We start from the raw sequence: 22,804 nt of genomic DNA, 5'->3' as shown, positions 1-22,804 counted from the left end.
CCTCTTATTCAATCATTTCCCTGACTTTGATAAACTGTCAAGGGACAAGCTGATGAATTACTGCCAAGACGCTTGCTAAGATTCTTTGTGATTAACTTGCAGTTTCACTCATGTGGAAATTGTTTATTCCTCAACTGTAGGAAGGTCCAAGACATAGCCTTGTTCTCTGAGGTCTCCTGAGACTGGTTTATCCTTGAATGTTGTAAATAAACACTGTGTGAAGGGGTCAAGAAATGACACTGCAACCTAAAGGAGTGAGTGGCAGGGAGAAGGCACTAGAACTGTTGGAAGCCCAGTTTAGGTACACAGGCTGTTGTGTAGAAATGTTTATTTATTACCATAGTACGCTAGTCAAATGTGATTTATCACTCACTGATGTAATTGGCTATTGTTTTGCACATAAAGCAATTGGAATGAGTATACCTCAATGCTTATAAATCTAGTCAAGTAGTAAGAAACTGGGTTTTGAAGTCTCAGATCCAGATTCAACCTTTCTTTACCTGGCTGTCATCTTTAGTTTGTTGTATAAAGTGTTGGGCTTCCATTTGTAGTCTTTAAAATAGGGTTCATAATAGTGACTGATGCACAGGATATGTACTCAGAAAATATTAGCCATCATTATTATTATAGTAGTGGTCATTATCATTGACGCAAATTCAACTGCAAAGAAACATGTTATTTTTCGGACAGGCAGTCATTTGACCTAGATGACCTTGAAGGGAGATAGAGTTCTCCTAAGGACAGAATTATTCTTTTGTTCTAGAGAAAAAAATGCACCTTTTGGATATATTCGGTACTAAGTCTGACCTCACCCTTAACGTGGGCAAAGCTTTTGAGAGGAAGGTTGCTCTGCAGAACATAATAGAATTTTCTCACAAGGCTTTTTCCTAAGGAAGGGAGTTGTATAGGAGGTATTGTGGAAGTGGAGGGTGTGTTACAAAGTCCATAGGAAGCCTGAGGGCATCCAGAAATTCCTTGATGGATTTCTAGTGAGGCTTAACATCGAATTGGAAACTGTGGTCTACTATTTTCTCAATTTCTTCCACTTCATTATCTACAAAGCCTTTAACAAAACTAGATTAGTTAAGTGTGAATGGAGGGATATTGTATTTTTCTGGGTGGAAGGTGGAGAAAAGTGATGTAGAAGACCCAAGGAACAGAATGTTGAGAACATGAATGGGACATTTGGGAAGAGGAAGGTGAAGGATGAAGAATGGGACCAGCCACAGAAGTGTTGAGGGAACACAAATGTTTGTGAGCTTTTCTTTTTGTTTGTTTTACATTACTGGTGAGTTTATGAAAAGGGAAGTGGAATCAGATGTTTTAAATGAGAGGGACTTCTTTTAAATTACATCTTGGACTTTCTGTTAATGCTGATTCCAGTTTGATACCTACAGTATCTCGGCAGCAAAGAGTTAGAAGGCTTATTGAAACAAAAACTCAGTGCTAAGACATCATATTATGAAACCTCTTGGGTTAGATGTGTATTAAATTCCATTAGCATGTTAGGTGCCATATGTGATATGTTTTGTGATGTTTCTTTTGTCAGTATGAAATGTTTTCCCAAACACTTTGCACCATAGGTACTAACTCACTGTCAAGTCACAGTGAGTAGAGTCAGTTTCTTAAATTCACTTATTGTTCATGCATATATTATACAATCCATACATTGTTTACTTATACATATTTTGTGCAGTTCCTTGGCAATGTATTTATTTTAAAATATGATCTGTAAATTCTGAAAGATATTGTCATTTTATCATATGACTAGGTTTATTTTTCTGGGTAAGTTTTTGTGTTTATTTGATGCAATAACCACAATGAATAAAAATGCTAAAGAATATTAGGCTTCTTAAGGAATGACACATGACACCAACATTAGCCAAAAGAATCAATTAATCAAACATGATTCATTTTAATGTAATTACTAAAGAAAGATATACCATTTTATTATGACACTCTAGCCATACATTTTCAAAATATGATTATTAAACAGTGAATGTATGATAATGATTCTGTTAGTCACATTTTTTAGAAGTCATTAGGGCTGATATTTCTCTTCCATAAATGAACTGAATAATAATTTCAAATAAAATTAGAATAAATTTGATACAAAAGTTTGCTTTTGAACTAAAACAGATACAATGATGACCAATCATTATTTCCTGATTTCAAAGTAGCAGGGCAAATTAATTCAGTGAGTATAAGTTTATTTATCATACTTAGCCTATAAGTGTGATAAAAATATGTTAAGCGAAATACATGATAGAATCCCAATTCTCATAGTTCATTAACTCTCTTAGCAAGAAGAGATCTGATTTGGTATTTAGGGCTTTCATGTAAACCGAATCTGAGATGTGCCAAGTTTGGAAGGTTTTGATATTTTGGATAGACAATTTAATGATACATATACACAAATAGGAGACATGAATAGACAGCTTGAGGTTTCAGAGTTCCTCTTGCAGTGTGTTTAGCAGCAGGTACAAGATAAATAAACAAATAAAATCAGATTAAGGGGTCAGCAGAAGTGGCTTTGGTGGGGTCAGTGGGTGTCTTGGGAGAGATGTTAGAATTCTGTTTTTCATTTTTCTTATGTTACTTCAGTGCATTTGGGGCAAAGAAAATGAGTAATGTTCGCTTTTAGGCCTGGATAATTTAAACAAAGGTGAATTCAAAGGATTGTGAAAGTTCATTTTGAAGGTGATTCAGCTTGGGGTTTTAAGTAGGAGAAACTATTTCCATCTTAGCTTAATTGCACAGGGACGTCTGGACTCTGTGTTCTCTGTTTTTATGAATTGAAAAATAAATTTTCCTTTTACAATTCATACCAGTCACAGTTGGAAAACTAAGGAAAGCGTGCTATATTTATGACTAGTGTAGTTATACATAAAGAAAGAATAGTTGCAATATAGGTTTAAAAAAAAGAAGTTTCTTTAATTCTAGGATCTCAGCCCTCTATATGCTCTCAGCAGTTAGTGAAAAAAAATGGCTAGGAGGAGTAAAGATGGTTATAAAGTCCCCTCTGCCTATGATTTATTCCTTAAAAAAAAAACAAAAAAATGACTTCCAGATATAACTTGGTAATTAAATTGTTATCTTTATCCTGTACCATATGCACTTAAAGCTTCAGACAGTCTCCTTTAAAAAAACAGAAAAATCACAAAAAGATGATATCTATGTATCAATTTCTAATATCTAATAGGAAAATCTTATAGAATATTAAAATAGCAATAAGCAAATATATACTATAGGATTAAACACTAGCATTGAAAACAAAACAAAAACAAAAGAATCCGCATCATTTTCCCTTTTTTTTTTCAACTGTGGGGAGCTCATGATAATGTGCAATTTTTCTACTGCATTTAAAAATAAACAAATTTATTTTTAAAAAATTCTTGATGGGATAGCCTGTGTGATTTGAACAGGAAAAACTTTCTTTTTCACAACGCCCCCCCGACCCACCCCGCCTCCCGCCCAGTGAGGAGTGCCCAACAAATTCTGCTCTAATGAATTAGAACAATCTTTTAAGATGGAAAAAAAGCAAAAAAAATTAAATAGTCTGATTCCATAAGTCAAACATAGATTTTTATCTAGCCTATGGATTAAAGAAGTGATTCAATTTATTATCCTCATTCCAATAGGAAAAAAAGAAAAAAGAGACAAAGTTGTTTTTGAACATTAAGATATTCATAAAGGTTGCATAAAGAAAAAATAACCTTAAACAAAACCCCCAAATACCTTCATAGATTGTTAGCCATCTCTTTCAACAATTACTCATGATTTTGTTTCTCTCTTTTCTTTTGTAAAAGTGGATAACCCCCATCTCATAAGGAGATAATTTCCAGCATTTTCCACTACGATCAGTGATTGCTTTACACATGAGCTACTACTCTTTGAGATATTTATAGGAAAGGACAATATCTTCTATAAACCACTCAACACAAAGAATACTTAAGGAGGATGTGGCAGAGCTACAGTTTAAGTAGGAAGAAAATCTATCCCTTTTGCTTGTTTTTATTTTCTCTGCTTGCTGAATATTTATTTTTAAGCGGAGCATACACATACACACACACGTGCACACAAGACCCATTAAGCAACTAAATTCTCTTTTTCTTCTGCCATTTACCAGTAAGACCTATTCTCCGTGCCCCCATTTTTTTTTTTTACTTGAAGCTCTTGATAAATTGTTCAGATTGCATGGTATTGCTAGTTTCGTTTTGTTCAAGAGCCAACAAAATAATGGAGTCTTCTAAGTTTTTTGAACAATTTCCATTTTCTTCCCCTGAACCCTCAAACTCACAATTTAGTGAACAACACTTCTAAGTGACAAAACATTGAAAAGTGGTGGAGGTGGCTAGATCTAATACTATTTTATTAAGCCATCTATCTATAGAATTGTTGTTTTCATACTTTAAAAAAATATGTCTATGCTTTCTTTTTTTTTTCTTTTTTTCTTTTTTCTTTTTTCTCTTTTTTTAGTCAAGTACTTTCTTAAAGAAACAATAGCACCACTGGCATAGCTGGCCAAACAATAAATGGGAAAGCAAAAAATATGCTACATTTTCTATGCCTAGCATTTTCCCCAGTACACAAGCTAGTAAGAAAAAAGTTTTAAGCCAGAGAGCATGAGATGATTTTATCTGCCCCAAATTTGACATCCAAGGAGAGAAAACATTCTTAAGAAAGCTTAAGAATATTTTTAAAAAATTTTATTTTTTGTTTTAAATAAGATTTGCAAGGAAAGAAGTGATTTCTTCTTTATATTCCATTGGATACTTAAGATGATAAGTGTGTGTGTCTGTGTGTATCTGTGTTTAGGGTGGGTGTAAAGAATATTTCTTTTTCTCCTAAAGACATTTATTCTGATAGAGAGTTGCATTCACCTTTTAAATGGAACTGAAATGGGACCAAAAATTGACCTAGGTATTTTGAGTAATGTCAACTAAATCATACTTAAGCCTAGTAGTTCAAATCTAATATTTATGGTCATTTTGCCCCATTTATAAGCACTAAAGCAATGTAACTCCATAGCAAAGCTTATAAAGTTTAGAACTGTGAAGTTTGAGGTACTCCTTTCTATCAATCGCTGGTCATTCTTCAACAATAAACAGCTATCAACTTCCTGAGTTTACATAGATTTGTCTTCATAGTTGTTTGAAGATAAAATGGTGAGTTAGCATAAGCCATTTTTATTCATTGATTTATGATCTGGTTAGAGAGGATTATGCATTGGAAAAAGAGGGGAAAAAACCCCATACATTGTATATTTAAGTTTTTCCCACTAGAAAATTTGTGTCCTAGCAGTAAATGAATAAAGTAAGTCATAGAGCCTCAGAACTAGTATACCCATAACTAAATCATGAAACCCAGAAGTCTGCAGAGTTGCCTGTAAAGTTTTTTAGGGGAGTCTGCAATTTGAAAAGGTACACATTGGAAAGAAGTGGTAAAAGTCAGAAGTGGCCTCCTGGGGAGAGCATCCAGCCTCTCATCTCTCTCACCACCCATCTGGAAAACAGGCAAAAGGTAAAATTGACCTGTGGTTTCTTTTCCATTTCTCTATAGTAATCACACTATTTCCCAGCATGCCAAGGTGCTCAACTGAAATCACTATGAGAACTGAGAGCTAAGATGCTTGCTTGCTAACCAAATAGCTGTGCCCGAGTGAATATGGCCTTTTTTTAAAAAACAAAAACTAATTCGGGGGGCTGGGGATATGGCCTAGTGGCAAGAGTGCTTGCCTCCTATACATGAGGCCCTAGGTTCGATTCCCCAGCACCACATATACAGAAAATGGCCAGAAGTGGTGCTGTGGCTCAAGTGGCAGAGTGCTAGCCTTGAGCAAGAAGAAGCCAGGGACAGTGCTCAGGCCGAGTCCAAGCCCCAGGATTGGCAAAAAAAAAACAAAAAAAAAAAAAACCAAACAAACAAAAAAAACTAATTCGGAGATATAGGTCCAAGAAGGCCCCAGTCCCCACTTCAGCACCTTTAGGGAACTCCATGAAAGAAAATTAAGGATGTGATTTTGTTGTTGTTGTTTTTTGTATAAACTTTTCCAGAATACAAAGCACAATATTTGTGTAAGATAATAAAACCTGCATATTCTTCACACACACAAAAATAAGTTTAAGGCAGATAAAAAAGATCTGAATGTTGGCGGATTCACTGTCTCAACAGAAAAATCTTGATCCAGAGATAAGGGACATTTTTAGGTTAACACACACAGACCTATCCTCACCACTGAAATTTCTTGTATAAAAAAGATAAGGACCATTTTTCTAAGCAGACAGGAAGGACATTTTTGACTCTCAGTTCACAAGTCTAGACAGCATATTTTAACAAGTCAAGAAAAAAGGACATGTATATAAATCAAATATAAAAGTTCCTAAAAGAAACTTGGTGACCTTAAGGTATTCCCTCAGAATTTGAAATCTTGAACTATTTTCATATATTATCTAAGGAGTAGAAAAACATGTTTTTCATAATAGATTATCATTATATTATTAAAAGAGAGAGTAAGTTCCTGGAACATCCATCCAGAGCTAACAGTAGAATAATTACTCTTTCACTGAAGAAATGGTTTTATTTTTCTGCTTTTCTTTTTTCTTCCTTCTTTTATGGTTTAGTTTTCATGTTCCAAAGTTCACATGAAGACTTTAAAATTACACTATAACTCACGTTTGTCACTTACTTCAAAAGGCATTTTAAGAGAGATTGCCTTCTAAATGTTTCATAATTAGCCAGACTAATTAATTAGTTGGGTAGTTTCACTGACAAGCACTGGAATTATCAGGAGCATTTGGTTTATAACTCTTGAGCTCTGTTGGGTGTGACGGGCTGTTTATAAAACCTATTGTGACTCAACAATGCAAGGGCTCTGATGTTACACCTTTCTAGGGACCCAAAGTCAAGATCAGAAGCTTTATCTTTTAATCCACATACCACCCCTTTGAGGTAGGTAGATGACATATTGCCCCCATTTTGCAGATGAGGAAACTGAGGCACAGAGAGGTGAAGTGACTTGCCCAAGGTCACACAGTGGTGAGTCCCTGGCAGAGCTGGCAGATGTTATTTTGTTAAGTGAGGGGGAAAAAAAAAAGAAACCAAGGCTTAAAAATGTCTAACCTTTTGCTGTTTCCATTTTGGGGCTCCCTCTTTGGACTAGCCTGTCAAATGTGCATCAGTGGGATTTGTGTCTGAAGTTCCTCTTGGGAGGCATAACTGGGGCATTTTATCTTCTTTCCCAAAACTATAGATTTTTCACTTTCCTTTCTCTTTTGGTCATCTTTGGCTCCCTGCTTTCCCTTTTGTTTTTGCTTTCACCATTTACCATTTTGACCAGACACTTTCATATAACAAACTACAAAATAGCACCATTGTACTAAAAAAAAAAACCAACAAAGTTTTACATACTGTTTGATATATCTTGTATTATTGATATGCTAAATTTACATAGTGCTCTATATGGGAGAAATAAAAAGAGAAGTTACTACTCAGGTTGCATACTAACTCATTCGAAGAAACCACTGAGACCTTCTATATTTTGAACATACATGTAAAAATGATTGGCCTCAAGTTGCAACTATTTGCATTATATATGTGTATATATACGTATATATATACATATATGTATTCTCTTTGTAGCATGATGTGAAAAAAAATGAAGCTTTGTGCTTAGAATAAATGCATCCAACTTATATTTAGTACAAATGCCACAGATGGAATAGTGTGTGAGTTAAAAATCGGTGGGCCATTTGACTATTAGCTATTTACTGCTTTTGAGGAGGCCAAATTCAACAAAAACAAATGTCATAAAGAGGGATTATTAGACTCTAAAGCAAACAGTTTATATTATATAGAAAGATAACAACTAAGAAAACACTGCATAAACCACTTAGACAAGGTTGCTGAATGAATGGCTTCAGCAGCCAGGATTCACAGAAAAATTTAGTGCAACTGGATCTATACAACACCCATGCATTTGTGGATCTTGATAGGCAGGGACTAAGATATATATATATATATTTTTTTTTTCTATAGGATATTATTGATAAAGGATCAATAGCAATCTACCAACTCCGGGACCATTTTTGCAAAGTGCAAAAAAGCTTTTTTTTTTTTTTTTTAACCAAATCATTCCTAAAGACAACATTGGAATGTTTAGTTAGGTATTTCATTGGAGGAAAATGCCCATCTTTGAAATGTCATCAAACTTATTTTTTTGGTAGGTTTTCCAATGTTTAATAGAGAACTCCCTTGGAGCAAAGGATCCAATGGTGACGTGTTCTTCTTCATGCCTCAAGGGAGTCTTCCTACATCCTGTAGTTCTTATTTCCTGTACTCCCTCTACTTGCGTTCTTCAAATGTACTTCCTACAAATAAAAGAGAAAGGGCATCATTAGTTTGGTGAGATTTTTTTTTTTATTGTCAAACTGATATACAGAGCGGTTACAGTTTCATACTTTAGGCATTGGATACATTTCTTGTACTGTTTGTTACCTCCTCCCTCATTCCCCCCTCCCCCTCCCCCTTTCCCTGTCCCCCCATGAGTTGTTCAGTAGATTTATACTAAACAGTTTTGCAAGTACTGCTTTTGTAATTGTTTGTCTTTTTTGCCCTGTGTCTCTCGATTTTGGTATTCCCTTACAGTTTCCTAGTTCTAATATCTGTATACACGGTTTCCAATGTACTCAGATAATATACAGAGATAGTGCAGGTACAACTACAGGAAGGGCATTCAAGAGGATCATCAATAATAGAAGCTACGGTTTCACATCGCATGTTGAAAGTAATTACAACAGTGATATAACAATCGTTTCCATAATATGGAGGTGAGATTTTTATATATACTGATTTATGTATTTATGTGTGAGCTGGAAGTGGGACTGAATTCAGGGCTTTGTGCTTTTTTCTCAGCCTTTTCTGCTCATGGCTGGCATTCTACCACTTGAGCCTCTAGTTTCAGGTTTGAATTGTTAAAAAATAATTTATTTAAAAATTATCTGTATTGTGCGATACAGTGTGATAGATAATTCAATATGTATATATACAATGTATAATGAACAAACAGTAACTAGCATTTTCACCTTAAAGATTTATCTTCCTGAAAATTTTCCTTTATGTTGAGAACCTTCAGGCTCTTGTCCAGTTTTTTAAATGAAACATATGTTATTATAAACTGTAATTACCTTTCTGTGCTTGTGGAAGATGTACTAATTCCTCCTATCTAACTGTGCCCATCTATTTACAATATTGGGTCTCAATCTTCTGTATCTTATGCCTTGATAATCAAGCTAAGAGAGACCTTTCTTTTTCTTGACTTTTTTAAATTGTCAAGATGATGTACAGAGGAGTTACAGTTACATGCTTAAGGTCATAAATACATTTCTTGTCATAGCTGTTATCCTCTTCCTCATTTTCTTCCTCCTTTCCTCCCCCCAGCCCCTTACCCCCCACCCCTTGTTTTCTTCATTATTTTTTCAAAAACAAAAAATAAAATCTTATCCTTAATGTACATTGTCACTCTAGTCTACAATGCTTATGTCCTCTATGATTATTAACTGTAAAGCAATTCCTTCCAGATCAGGTGATATATACATAGACATCTCTTTTTGTCTTTTTTCTTTTTTTTTTGCCTAGTGTAATATGTTCCTACTTTTTCCTAAGAGAGACCTTTGAGCCTTAGCTTTTCTGAGAAATACATACCTAGTCCATTCATCAACTAAGTCTTACTCAGGCTACATGTATATATGTTTGGTGGCGTATAATACAGAGATTTTCACCCATCTGCTTCTATCACATTAATAGAAAGAGAATCCTGACATTGTTATCCTTCTGTTCTATGGAATCTTTTCCTAGTGAGAAGGAAAAAAAATTAATCAGATTTTGGGCTCCTCCTTGGTTGTTTATTGTGATTGGTTCTACTGTATGCTGTAATTTTTGAAAAGAGATCCCCCCCGCCTAGAGGCAGCATTTTAGAAGCAGGAGATTGGGAAGTTTAGCAATGGAAACCTATGCAAATGACAATACTCATTCTCAGTTTTTTAAAATCCATTATAGCAACTACTTTAGAGAATTAAATGTTGAAAAATTAATGTACATAAAAGTACAAACACTGGACCTGACACATGATACACATGACATGAGTCTTAGCTGTTATTCTTTACACAATTCTACTCAAATTGCTATCTAATTGGTATCATCTCTATTGGAAAATAGAGGTCCCAAATCTTGAGATCTTTGCCTTAGTGCTACCAATCATTCAACAATCAAGGTTATGATAGAAGCGCTATTGAGCTTTGTTTAGAATAGAAGCTCTACAAGGTCAGGGACTTGTCTTAGAAGCAAAAAATGGTATTTATAGCCACACATTTGAGATTGAGGTCCTCTTTTGCTTGGTTTTACTTAGATCCAGAAAATGTAGTGGACAATTATTGGTACAGAGTGGTACAGGCCTTTTTCTTTTCAGAACATGTTTCCAACAATACCAAAACAGTATTTTTCTTTAGGGTGGCTAGAACCTCCAAACTTTCCCTCTGGTTAAGGTGAACACCCACCCAACCACAACAATGTTAGGAACTAATGAGCTTTAGAATGTGCAGAGCTAGCAAGGATTGGATCTTGAAGCTGGGGGAAACCCAGTAGCATTCCTTGGAAGATATACCTATTGGCCAATACTGAGGGAATTGATAATTGTTTCTTACATTTGTTGTTCAGTTCTTACCACTGAAAGGCATTTTATAGATTGATGGTTAATTTCCTGTACTGTGGACTAGCATCACTGTATAAAAACATTCATTCAAATAATTAGCTTAGTAGCCAATACAAAAGAAACTAGTGAGAAGAAACAGGGTACTTATAAATAAATAGCTAGAAATGCCTTCTGTTTAAAATCTGGGCAGTTTTCTCTCAAAAAAGCATGTGACTTTTACCAGCTCGGTTTAATACACATTTGTGGCTGTGCAAAGCATCTATCATTAAGCTACCACTAGCCGTGTATTCCTGTGTCTTATGGTTTCCTATGGGATTTTTTTCTTGAAAGATAAAAGAAGGATACATGGGGGTCACAGCGTAGAGTCACTGAGGACATTTCTGTGTGGATCTGCTGATGGTATGTGGTCCATCAGACACTCAAAATACCTCTTATTAGGGTACCACCTTTCTGCCTAACTACTTATCAATATAACTAACAAGTAGCAGAATACTTGAGGTTTTCTTTTTCTGTTCCAGATGCATACCATCTTAGACACAAAGACAACTTTAAAGAATCAGAAGTTCCCATACTAAGAAAATTCTCAAGAATGAAGCAGAAACAAGGAAAAGAAAGCCTCACAAGCTGTCCAATCCCATTTTTTTGCTCAGGCTGAATGTATTACAGACTGCTAGAAGAAAATATCCAGGTCCCTTTTGTGTTTCACTCTTCAAATTCACAAAGTCTCTACTGTGGTTAATTTGAACCAATCTACCAAGCTTTATCTTCTGATCCTTCTTTTTCTCCAAGCCGAAGGTCAAAAGTATAAAGTTGAATGGAGGTTCTCCTTCTCCAACACCTCCCTCCCCGCACCCCTTCCCCCACCCAGCCTTTCCTGTCTTTTTCTGTGGCTCTGTCTCAGCATCACAGCAAAGCTTTGGGCCAAAATGTATCCATCATTGCTGCAAGTAGCAGAGTTCCTATGAGCACACACACGTACATACAGGCCATTCAAAACCAGCTGGAACATTGTCTGGTTTGCATTTGGCTCTCTTCCCAGGCTGTCACATGTGACTTCTTTGTTGCAGACAATGACAGTGACAAAACAAAAGCACTCAGGGACATGGTCTCAGTTGCATCTGTTGCTTTGCTCATTGTCTTAATTTAATTACGGCCAGCCACCCTTTACAATGGGCAGCAAGTGGAAACACATTAGAAGCTTCGGCCTCGGTGCTGGCACCCACGTTCAATGCACTTCTTCCAGGTTTATGAAACTGTCCCAAATTCAACCAAGCAAAAACTTTTCACTTCAACAGCTTGTCCAAGACAAACAAACCAGCTGAAACTGTTTCTAGTATGCAACTCGACAGATTTTTGAAAAGAAAAACAGTAGTGAGTAAATACTGTTTCCTATTGACACCAGAGAAGGTATGAGGATTAAAGGGGGAAAAAAAATGGATGGTCTTCCAGCCACTGGGGTTGGTTGAAGAAAATCATGCTTCTGAAGGAAGAGTTAATGGACTCATGAGAGAATATGCAAAGGAAGGGATTCATTGGCAACATACAGTTGTTGTACTTTGTGTATGTATACTCTAATGTGCATAGGCATCTCCCATCTTCTCTTGGTTCTTATTCTAGCTCCAGACTTTCCTCTTCAACGTTATCCATGGAGTTTCAGATGAAGAAAATCACTGAAGGCTAAAAGCAATGACAGTAACAAGAATCATTCTTAACATTACATGTGAAGGCTTCTCTGGCCCACTTAGTGAAGTGCCATTGCACCAATCCCATTTCCAAGTGGAGGCTTGTGAGGTGCTGTGAGAGTTTTGAGGCGTCCCACGAGCATGTTGGTGGAACTATGACCAACTGAAGTAATTGTCTACATCTTGTGAGGATTTATTGCATGCTGGGCATCTAAATTATTCAGGCTTATTATTGCACACATTTCCTTATTTAATTTTTGGAGATGGAGATTTTTAGATATTGATGCATTTTACCATTGGAATTTCATGGGCTCTGAAAGTTGGAAACTGAGTAGAAACCTTACCTGGTTTCTTACAGTGAAGATGAGATAGAAGTTGGGGTTTGCTCCTGTTTCTTTGGATTTGGAGCCAATCAACTAACCACGCTGTTACCTCCCTAAGTTGGAAAAAGAAAATACCTCAATATACAAATCTCTTTCCAATAGCAAGAGTTGAAAATATCATGAGGCACCCATGACCCTGGCTGGTAGTAGACGTTGGTTTAGAGAAGAAGGTGGTGCCTTGGGAAACTCTTAGAAGGGTGGGTGTCATTCTTATATCCGGCGTCAACTGGGCCCCATTTGTATGGTCTTTTAGAGAAGTCCAGTAGCACAGTATTCAATTAGTAAAAGCTAACCTTTGGATACCATAAGTGCTTCTTTTTCCTTTTCCTATCTTTATGACATTTTACCAGAGAGATGGAGTCTAAAAGGAAGCTAATAGGCTCTTGAAATCTCAAGGAGGAAGCAATGATACTTTCAATAGACTATATTTCCATCTCCACCCATTCCAAACAAATTAAGTATTGTGTGACATCGTCTAGGAAAAATTTGGCATCCTCTTAAAAAAAGATGGGGGAAATGCTTTCTAGCATGGAATAGTGGCACCCTATTGTACAGTATAAAATACCAACTTGGCATTAGCCTTCTCATCAAAAGGGCAAAATGAGAGGGAGAGAGAAAGAGAGAGAGAGAGAAAGAGAGACAAAAGAATAGTGAATGATTGAAAGATAGCCCAGACATCAGCTCTTCTCTTGTTGAAAAAGATGTGTTGTAGCTCTGTATTGATTTGGCTGGCAGGCAAATAAAATTATGGAGGATGATTTAGAAGTCTCAGAGTCCATGTTGATACCTTTGTTAACTTCAGGCAATCACAGGTTCAAATTCCAGGAGGGTTAGGTCAGCCTTTCATCTCTAGGAGCCAAGTTGGGTGTCATATGAACTCCATGCTTTAGGATGTGGCTTTAAAGCCAAAGGACAAATTACATATGAGAGACCTGTACCTTTCCTGTATATGGCTGCCTCTCTAATGAAGTGAGAGGTATGGTAGATCTGTCCAGCTCCATGTTGTTTGCTGGAAACTACCTAGAAGTGCCTTTATTGTGGTGGAAATGACTATTTTGTCCACTGGATGACCTTTGGTAGGAGTGAACTGGCAATTCTATAAGCCGATGACTGAGTGCAGCAGGGATACCAAGGGAGATCCATTCCTGGGGAACCCACTCTTTGCTGGCCAACCTTAGCTCAAAGACTTCATGGTGGTACTTTTCTTGTATTATAATACTGTCTACAGCATTTTCACACACACCCCTTCTCTCTCTCTCACTTGGGGTCAATCTTGTATTGCCATATGCTGGCTTACACAGTTTTCTAAATACTCTCCCATCTCTTTTCACACAAGCAGTCCTCCCAATAAAGTACTTGCTCATCAGACTCCCATCTCAGTTCTTGTTTCATTGAAGTCCTAGGCTTACAGGTTTAATTTGCATGCAAGCTCCTTCTCAGGAGCTTTGATAATTACTATCTTGTTGTCATCAATATTAACTCTTCTGAAAATTAAATGAATGGGGCAAGAGCATCAATCTCATAGAGTCTTATGAAAGAATACCCTTATACATTTCCCTGGCATGTGGAGATAATTGTATTCGAAAGGTCCTGCTGTTAGGGCCCTAAAGGTCATACTGACTAACAGGTATAGTCCTTCAGGGAAGGTGTAGGCTTCCTTTACCTCTGTATACTTCCAGACCCAAAGATCTGATGTAAGTTTCCTGTAGGAATGGTAGACTAGTTCATAGCAGGCATTGTAAAGCCAACTTCTTCCTGTTGTGCTTCATAAAGGATGAATATCCCAGAGCCATCTTGTGTCTGAAAATGACACATGGCAGGTTGTGGTGTAATATATGTCAAGGAAGAAATGCAAGAGGAAGCTTCGTAGCACCTGCTGACCTAACTAGTATGTATCTTGGGTTTGTAGTCTGATTTGGCATCTTGCTAGAGCCAGACCTTGGCAAGATATTTAGCATTTCTTAGTCTGAGTTTTCTAATGGACACAACAGGGATAATTATAGTATTTACCTTCAGGCTTACAGTGATTAAATGAGGTCATTTACTATATCCCTGGCTTTGGGTATATAGTGAATAAATATTGGCATTATTATTACCTTCTGAAAAGTAGTGATTGTTGTCAAAGCACTTTCATCCTAGCTTGTTACTCCTCTTCTGGCTGAGCATGAGGAACAATTAGCTACACTCGGGATTTCTAAAGATCCTCTTATGTACTAGGATAGCAAATTTATAGTTCCCACTTTCTTCTTTTTTTTTTTTACTCCCCTGGTGATTGGCATACCTTTTAATCCACAGGAATTAAGATATTTATATCTATCCTACCCCTGATCCCAAATGATCCTGATTTATCAACTTTCTTATTCTTCAAAGGACCGCACCTGACTGTATTTTCACGTATGTCTTCCTGCAGTGTAGGAGTCACTACCAAAAATGTTTTAAAATCTTATAGAAAAAGGGAAGATGAAGACAAAAAAAAGTATTGACAGATACTATCCCTCATGGTCAAGTGATATTTATGTTGTCTTTAATCATCTTGAAGGATGTTGTAAAACAGAAGAGGCTTCAAGGCTCCTCAGATGTTGATTTTATGGACAGCTTATTTAGTTAGCTGTTAGATATGTGTGAAAGATTCAGCAATTTTTACCAAAGAACTGGATTTGATTATTGATTCTCTCTTACAACTCCAAAATGCCATTGTTTCTTCTGACAGATGGCTTATGCTAGAGTTAAACTAGTGGATGTGGCCATTTCTCTTTCCATGTCCTTAAGAGACATGAGGCCCAGGGTTTTTCTTTTGGTGTCATTTCAATGCAACAGTGATGAGTTCACAGGGTTAGTAGGAAAGGGTGTTGCCCTCTTCCACTCAGCCTTCGTGTGTAACAAATCTGGGCAGAACACTCAAATTCTGTGTTCTGAATTTTCCTCCTCACTGAATTGAAAGAAATTTTGGAAGTCTGGAGGACTCCCCTGAACTTTTTAGGATGAACAAAATAACACTATGACAAGTTGAAGTGATTTGCATCTGTTTGAGGTTGATTGGAGCCTTCAGCATCTGAGAGTAAACACAGAGGATGCCAGCTAGTGCTTTTCCAAGACAGAAAATGGTGCAAGAACCAGTCATGCTTCTTGCGTGCATACAGACTTCAAAAATCAGAATTGTTACAGTGTGCCAAAGGCTCCTTCACTTCCACCCTAGTGGAAACAAGTATTATTTACAGAGAGAAAGCAGAGCATTTAATAGTGATTCTGCCATCCAAGACTGACAAAATAACAACATTGAGGCCATGTGTGTATTGACTCATTATGTTTTTCATTTTTTCTAGTAGTGCAATCCTTCATGAACAGCTTAAAGGTGCAGCTTCATGATACAAATAATGCACAGTCCCTAGTCTATAACTGACTATAACTGATAATGAATAGGGGTGATCTCCAATTCTCAGCCTACCACAGTCTTGCTCATAAAAAAATTGGAGTTTTTTTTTTTTTGTCTTGCCATACTTGTTGTCTACGGTTCTGTATTCTGGAGTTTAAATCGAAGTTTGCATCTTTAAATAATCTCTTAGTTACTTGATGAAAATGAGGCAGACTATTGACATTAAGAAGTCCCATTAAAGAAAGCTTAACAAATGTGTGGGCATCAGGGAAACATTCTAATATTGGTTAGGTCAGTGAGGATGGAGAACTTGAATTTTTATTTTATTTTAAAAAATCAATTAATTTACTTATTTTTAGTGATCCTGGGGTTTAAACTTAGAGCTTTTTTCTTTGCTCATCAGGTATTTAGTTCTTGAGCCTCCAGTTCTTTTTGTTCTGGTTATTATTGACGTAGGGTCTCACTTTTTTTTTTTTCATTGCCTAGGCCAGCCTAGACTGTGACTCTTCCAATCTCTGCCAACCAAGCAGGTAGGATTTTAGTCTCTGGCTTGAGGGACTGATTGTGCATTGTCTGAGAGTTGAGTAGACCCTAAAGAAGCTTTGTTCATTACCATTGGCCATTTCTTCCTTAAAGGTAGGCTTGTTTTGCTTAGGTTAAAGGAATTGATAACTGGGCTTTCAGCCTTAAGGTGAGTCTGTTAGCCAAGGAATTATTTAGCGCAGATTCTAAAATTCATTTTTTTTAAAAAAAGGATTCTGCTTTATGCAGAACTATTCATCTTTTAATTGCTACCAATAAAACCTCAAATGGGCAGGTAAAGAGACTTCTTTTTCTCCCACGGAAGCAATGGACTTGAGAACCTGCAAAATATGTTGCCTAAGAAAGCTTTGTTGCCCTGTTGGTTGGAAGGAAGTAGTCAAGGGGTGTAGGAGAGAAGAGGTTTTTTTGGCGGGGGGGGGGGGGGGGGGGAGGAAGCAATTTTCTTGCTTCCTTTTCCACTGTTGTACCCCAATAATACCCACATTTGAAGCAGTATGGGATTTGGTTTGTTTTTATTTGATATTTGAAAGTAGATCAAATGCTTGTGTAAAAAAGAATTACTGGATTGGCGGTCTTAGAAACTAAAGTGTCCCGGAAGCATTGTGAGCCCGGAAATATCCCACTTTTCTATTTATTTTGGCTGGAGTTGATGCTACAATTGAAATTTCCCCAAGAAACATGAAATGAAAACACATACTATATTTGATTTTAAACTGGTTGAGAAAAATGATTTTTTTGTTTGTTTTTCGGAAAAGTTCATTGTATGAACCCAAACAGATATGTTACCAATTCTTCATTTTGGAGAGACAAGCTACAATTTGAATTGAAATTATTCAAGAACTAGGTGTTCTCCAAGTTGGAAGTAATCTTTGATCACCCAGTTCTCTTCTTCCATCACATGCTTGAGAATCTACCACCAAAACACCAAAAGGTTGGCAAGCTTGGATTGACCTTTTTGGTGTTGTGCTTGTTTTTCCATATAGCTCTAGGTTTCCAAAGTAAGTACAATAAGATAATAAGATTAGCTAGTACTTCAATAGTACATATATATGTATGTGTATTCATATATATTTTGCACTCATATATATAATCATGTATAAATGTAAATTACATATATATAAATCTTCAGACCTTACAACTATTATGGGATATATTTGTTACCCCAGTTTGACAGATGAGGAAACTGAGGCATAGGTAAGTTAGATTATTTGCCTAGCTACCTAGTGAGAGATACATGATTTAAACTCAGGCAGTCTGACTTTACAGCCTGTGACAGTCTGACTGAATTCTCTAATTGACTATATTGGACTGTTTCTCAAATACTTTCTCAAATATAGTGTTCCATCATGGTTCACATTGTTTTTAATATTATAGATGATCAGTAAAACTATTTTCCAATGATGACTTTACAGCCTGTGACAGTCTGACTGAATTCTCTAATTGACTATATTGGACTGTTTCTCAAATACTTTCTCAAATATAGTGTTCCATCATGGTTCACATTGTTTTTAATATTATAGATGATCAGTAAAACTATTTTCCAATGATTTTATTTTAGGATCATGAATCTATATGTATCCCAATTAGTTTTATACACAATCATCCGTTTTCTTGAAAAGAAACATTTGAAACTGAAAGATAGAAATTTTAAATAGTTCCCAGTATTCTACTCACTTTAAGTAAACATTGAACGGACTAATCAATAAGTCACATTCAATATAAAGTGTTAACCAACTTCAACCTGTTGCAGTAGGTTCTTGGACAATTTCAATTTAGGTTAAAGAAGGACATTTCAAACAGGTGAGATTTATGTTAGCAAATCTCCTTTGCCTTTCCTGGATTATTCTGTTCTTTCTTTGCTATCCCTTGTAGGAAGAGTAGAATGATTTTATCTCAGTAGTATGACTTGTTTTTATGTTTTGTTTTCCTCCTGTGATGATGTATCTTACTGAATCTGTCAACCTACTCATCAATCTGCTCTCTGTTCATCTATTTATCTGTCATCCATTTGTCCATCCACCCATCCATCTTCCCACATATTTATGTGTCTATTCATTTAGTATTACATTCCATAGACCCTACCTACACTCATGGCATGATATCAATAATGGAAAGGAGATGAAAAGATACTATTTGATTCTTCCCATTTTCTGCTTCCTTTTTTTTGTTTTTGTCAGCACTAGGGTTTGAACCAAGGCCCTTGTTTGCTTGGGTTGCTTGTCCTGGTGGCGTTCTACCACTTGACCTATACATCCATCTAGGCTTTTTGCAAGTTATTTTGGAGATAGACTCTTGCAGACTTTTCTCTCCAGGCTGGCTTTGAATTACAATCCCTCTGGACTTCAACCTCTTGAGTAGCTACGTTACTACAAGGAGGAGCCACTAGCACTTGGAGTTTTAGTTCCTATTACATGCTGATCACGTATAGGTATGCAAGAGTTGCTTCAGAGTTGTGAAAAGCTACTGTACAAAGAAATATATTTTAATACATTGTTTCTGATTAAGGAAACTTTGTTTGACTAGAATGTTCTATTGCTATGTTAAAGTTTTTGAATAATATTTATAGTTTGTCAAACCTTTCCACAGGACATAAACTTGAATTCTTCTGATGAGCAGTGGTCTCTGGGAGAGCCGTATGTGTTTACAGGCTCTGCGAAGGTGATAAATGTCCTATTAGCCTGTGCCTGAAACAAGCTCCAAAGCATGTTTTCCTAATATAACTCAACCTCTTCTGAATAAGATGACTAGCCAGATGGCTCAGACATCAGCATGGTTTTTGTCTAGTCTGAGAAAGCATGATCCACTTTTCAATCATAGCTGCAGTGGTCTGGCTCCCATGTGGGCTTTGACACGCTTCTGATTGGATCTCTTCCTCCTGGATTGAGCTTTGGGTATTGCCATTACATTGGAGGGATTCCAGGTTGTCAGTGAGCCTTTGAAGAAGGAAGAGCCTGAAGTAGAAAGCATGGCAGGAGCATGAAGGACATTTCTTTATATCATGACTTCTTCAGAGTGGGCTGCTTGGATGACATAGTTTGCTTGGTTTTGCATCATTTTCTCATCCCCAAGTGTCCTCATTTACTTCCTTGAGCACTCCTGTCTTGTACCCTTTCTTAACATTTACAATTCACAATTTGAGTGCTATTGAGAGGTTTTGTTTTATTCTCTATGAAGATTCAGCTCCAGTTGATTAAGTAAAAGGAAGTGAAAGAGACGCTATGTACAATCTAAGTTCTGTGATTCTGCTTTTCTGTTCTCTACCTTTCAGGGAAAGCTGGAATGTTTGTTTTATTCACTTCTTATATTTCTCTGGCAGAAAACTGTCAAATCATTTTCATCAGACTTCACATGTCCATTTTTTCCCTCTCCTTTCCTTTTGGAATTCTATCTTAGTTGATTTTATTTTGATTATGATGTTGTCTGCTAGCCAGAAGGAAACAAGATTAGAGTCTAAGTCCATCTTTACCAACTTGGAGATCTCAGCTTCCTTTGTCTTTAAAATGAAAGGATTGAGGCAATTGACTTCTGAAACTTCTAGCTCTAACAACATGGTCTTGATGTTTTATAGAATAGAAACTCAGGTTGTAGATGTAAAATATTCTAGGTTTGTATGCATATGAAGGGGGCTGGGAGAAGTGAGAAGGCAGTCAAAAATGAGTAAGTATGCATGGGTGAGGAGAGGGAGAAGAGGAAGAAGAGGAAGAGGAGAAGGAAGAGAAGGAGAATGTTTTCAGATATATAACCAAAGAGCTGAGATTGGGCATCAGAAATCTTCTTTTTGGACTGAATTGTGTCTACTCCCCATCTCCCTAAATTCATGTCTTTGAGGTTCCAACCGTCAGAATCTGAAATATGACTATACTTGGAGTCCCTCATGGGACCCTCATGGGAGGGTCATTTCTAACCCAATCTGACTGATGTCCTTATACAGAGAAGATACTTAGGAATGGGGATATAAACAAAGGGAAGGGAACAGAGATATGGGAGAGAAACCTGAGTCATATCCTTCTTGATACTTGGAATTTGGACTTTTAGTCCCCAGAGCTGTGAGCAAAAGCATGCCTGGGGCTGGGGATATAGCCTAGTGGCAAGAGTGCCTGCCTCGGATACACGAGGCCCTAGGTTCGATTCCCCAGCACCACATATACAGAAAACGGCCAGAAGCGGCGCTGTGGCTCAAGTGGCGGAGTGCTAGCCTTGAGCGGGAAGAAGCCAGGTACAGTGCTCAGGCCCTGAGTCCAAGGCCCAGGACTGGCAAAAAAAAAAAAAAAAAAAAAAAGCATGCCTGTGCTTGAAGTCACTCAGTCTGTGGTTCTTGGTGATGGCAACCTTAGCAAATGAATGAATCTTGAATGTTGGGTATGAAAAAGTGCAGAGAAAAAGCAAAAACAGTTCAGTGGCCTCTTAGAGGTTACCTCACAGGCCTTTATGTCAATATCTGATGCCCTTTACCCTAAACCCTGGACTTGACTAAGAAAACTCAGCCTCCAGTGACATTGCAGGAAAGGAAATCTGGGAACTTCTATGACACAATTCAGTCTTGCTGAGAATTTGAGGCTAATATTTAACTCTGAACATATATTGACATGGGCAATTTCTTCTATAACAGCTTTGCATAAAAATTTAAAAGGCATATGAAAGCCTTGGTTTTTATTCTGAGTTATTTCTCTTTATGTTGGTGGAGGTAAAAGGGAAGGGTCTGTCTTGTCTGCCTCTTTTATATTTTCTTTCATTTTGCTTTTTTCCACATTCTTGCACTTTCCCGGGCATTATATTTTCCTGTTCCATATTTTCCCCTCATGTTTATTAGCTAAATTCTACCACCGGTTACTTCTACTTCAAAACATGCATTGTCTAGCTCCGTCGGGGTTACTGTTCTTCTTTCCCTTTACAATATGTCTTGCTTTTCTGTATTGCTGTCTGTTCCTCTCTCATCCTGGTCTCTGTCTGCTTAGTCCTTCTGTCCTCCATTTTCCTTCTGTGCCTCTGTGTTCACAGTTCCTAGCTCTTGTTTCCCTTCTCTGCTCTTTCTTCTTTCCTCTGATATGCTGACTTGCTTCTGTCCCCTCTTGCTGCTCCCCTCGTGGGTGTGTCTTTGGCCCACCTTTCCTTCTCCTCTGAGGCTTCGTTTTCTTGTTGGTAGATGGGGGCTGAGACTGTAAACATCACAAAAACAATTGCATTGAGAATTGTTGGTTCCCACGGTGTCCCTGATGACAGTCTTTGAATCAGCCTGGGATGCCCAGGTTCCAGAGGTAGTAGGAGACAGCATTTGTACTGAAGAGGAGTCTACACCTCAGCCAAGGGTCCCGGCATTCCAGAACTTTGGGACTCATCTCTGACACCCACTTCCTCCCCAGCCTAGATACTGAGAGGCACAGGATCATATGGGAAGAGAAAGAATGAATATGCCTTAGCCTCTTATTACACACCTTCCTGCCTTGTCCCACCAATTTCTTCTGTGTCTATTGCTTCCTGTCTCACGGTTGTGTGCACTGTGTGTTCTAGGCCCAGAGTAGTCCCCTTATGGCTTATAAGGTGACACTGCCATGAAGACACCATTGTCCTTCAGCCTTAGCTGTGTTTTAGGACCAGGATGCAGCAAAAATGTCATGAACTATCTTGTCTTTTATTTTTTTTAATTTGATTTTAAGTAGTTGTACCAAATGAGTTTCAATCCAACAAGTCAAATTAAGAGTCCAATGCATCAATCTTGATCATTGTTACCCCTTTTGTTGTTGTTCCCCAAACCTCCCAATCCCATCTATACACTTAAGTTATATAATACTTTCTGAACAATGTTATTTTGGGCTTCAAAGTTAAATACCACATGTTGACTTTTCGTTTTCTTTTTCTTTAACAAAGTCCCCCTAGAGACCTAAATACCCTTTCCTTACTCATATTCTTTTACTTTCTCCTTTTCTTCTTTCTCTCTCTCTCTCTCTTATTATTGCTGCTTGAGTATTAACATTTTACTTTGGTCCTGATATTCATTCTTTTTGCTCACCCACTCAACAAAAGTTTGTTTCATGATCAGTGTGTATCAGATGTTTTGTGTGTTTCTGCTGATATCACTGGCACTTTCCAGGTAGGCATAAAGTCACACTTGTGGAAA

At 37.1% G+C, this 22,804-nt stretch overlaps 1 protein-coding gene across 6 annotated transcripts in view; it reads right to left on the bottom strand.

The window, feature by feature from the left end:
* Window positions 1-1,891: 1,891 nt before the first annotated feature.
* Igf1 (insulin like growth factor 1) overlaps window positions 1,892-22,804 on the bottom strand; it is a 75,087-nt gene continuing 54,174 nt past the window's right edge. For 2 of the 6 annotated variants that reach the window (XM_048357122.1, XM_048357106.1), the window contains exons 4-5: window positions 21,794-21,845; window positions 6,629-8,369 (exon numbers count right to left, since the gene is read on the bottom strand). In XM_048357122.1, coding sequence (XP_048213079.1) covers window positions 8,344-8,369; window positions 21,794-21,845 — 78 coding nt within the window. In that variant the 3' untranslated portion in view covers window positions 6,629-8,343. Of the gene's footprint in view, window positions 5,693-5,926; window positions 8,370-12,632; window positions 12,827-21,793; window positions 21,846-22,804 lie in introns of those variants that run through there. The other 4 variants (XM_048357092.1, XM_048357114.1, XM_048357086.1 and 1 more) reach the window with 3 other exon arrangements.

Source organism: Perognathus longimembris, chromosome 1, assembly GCF_023159225.1.
Source record: "Perognathus longimembris pacificus isolate PPM17 chromosome 1, ASM2315922v1, whole genome shotgun sequence".
Lineage (NCBI taxonomy): Eukaryota > Metazoa > Chordata > Mammalia > Rodentia > Heteromyidae > Perognathus > Perognathus longimembris.
The sequence above is the reverse complement of the archived record's forward strand: the minus strand, read 5'-3'. Positions and strand labels throughout refer to the sequence as shown.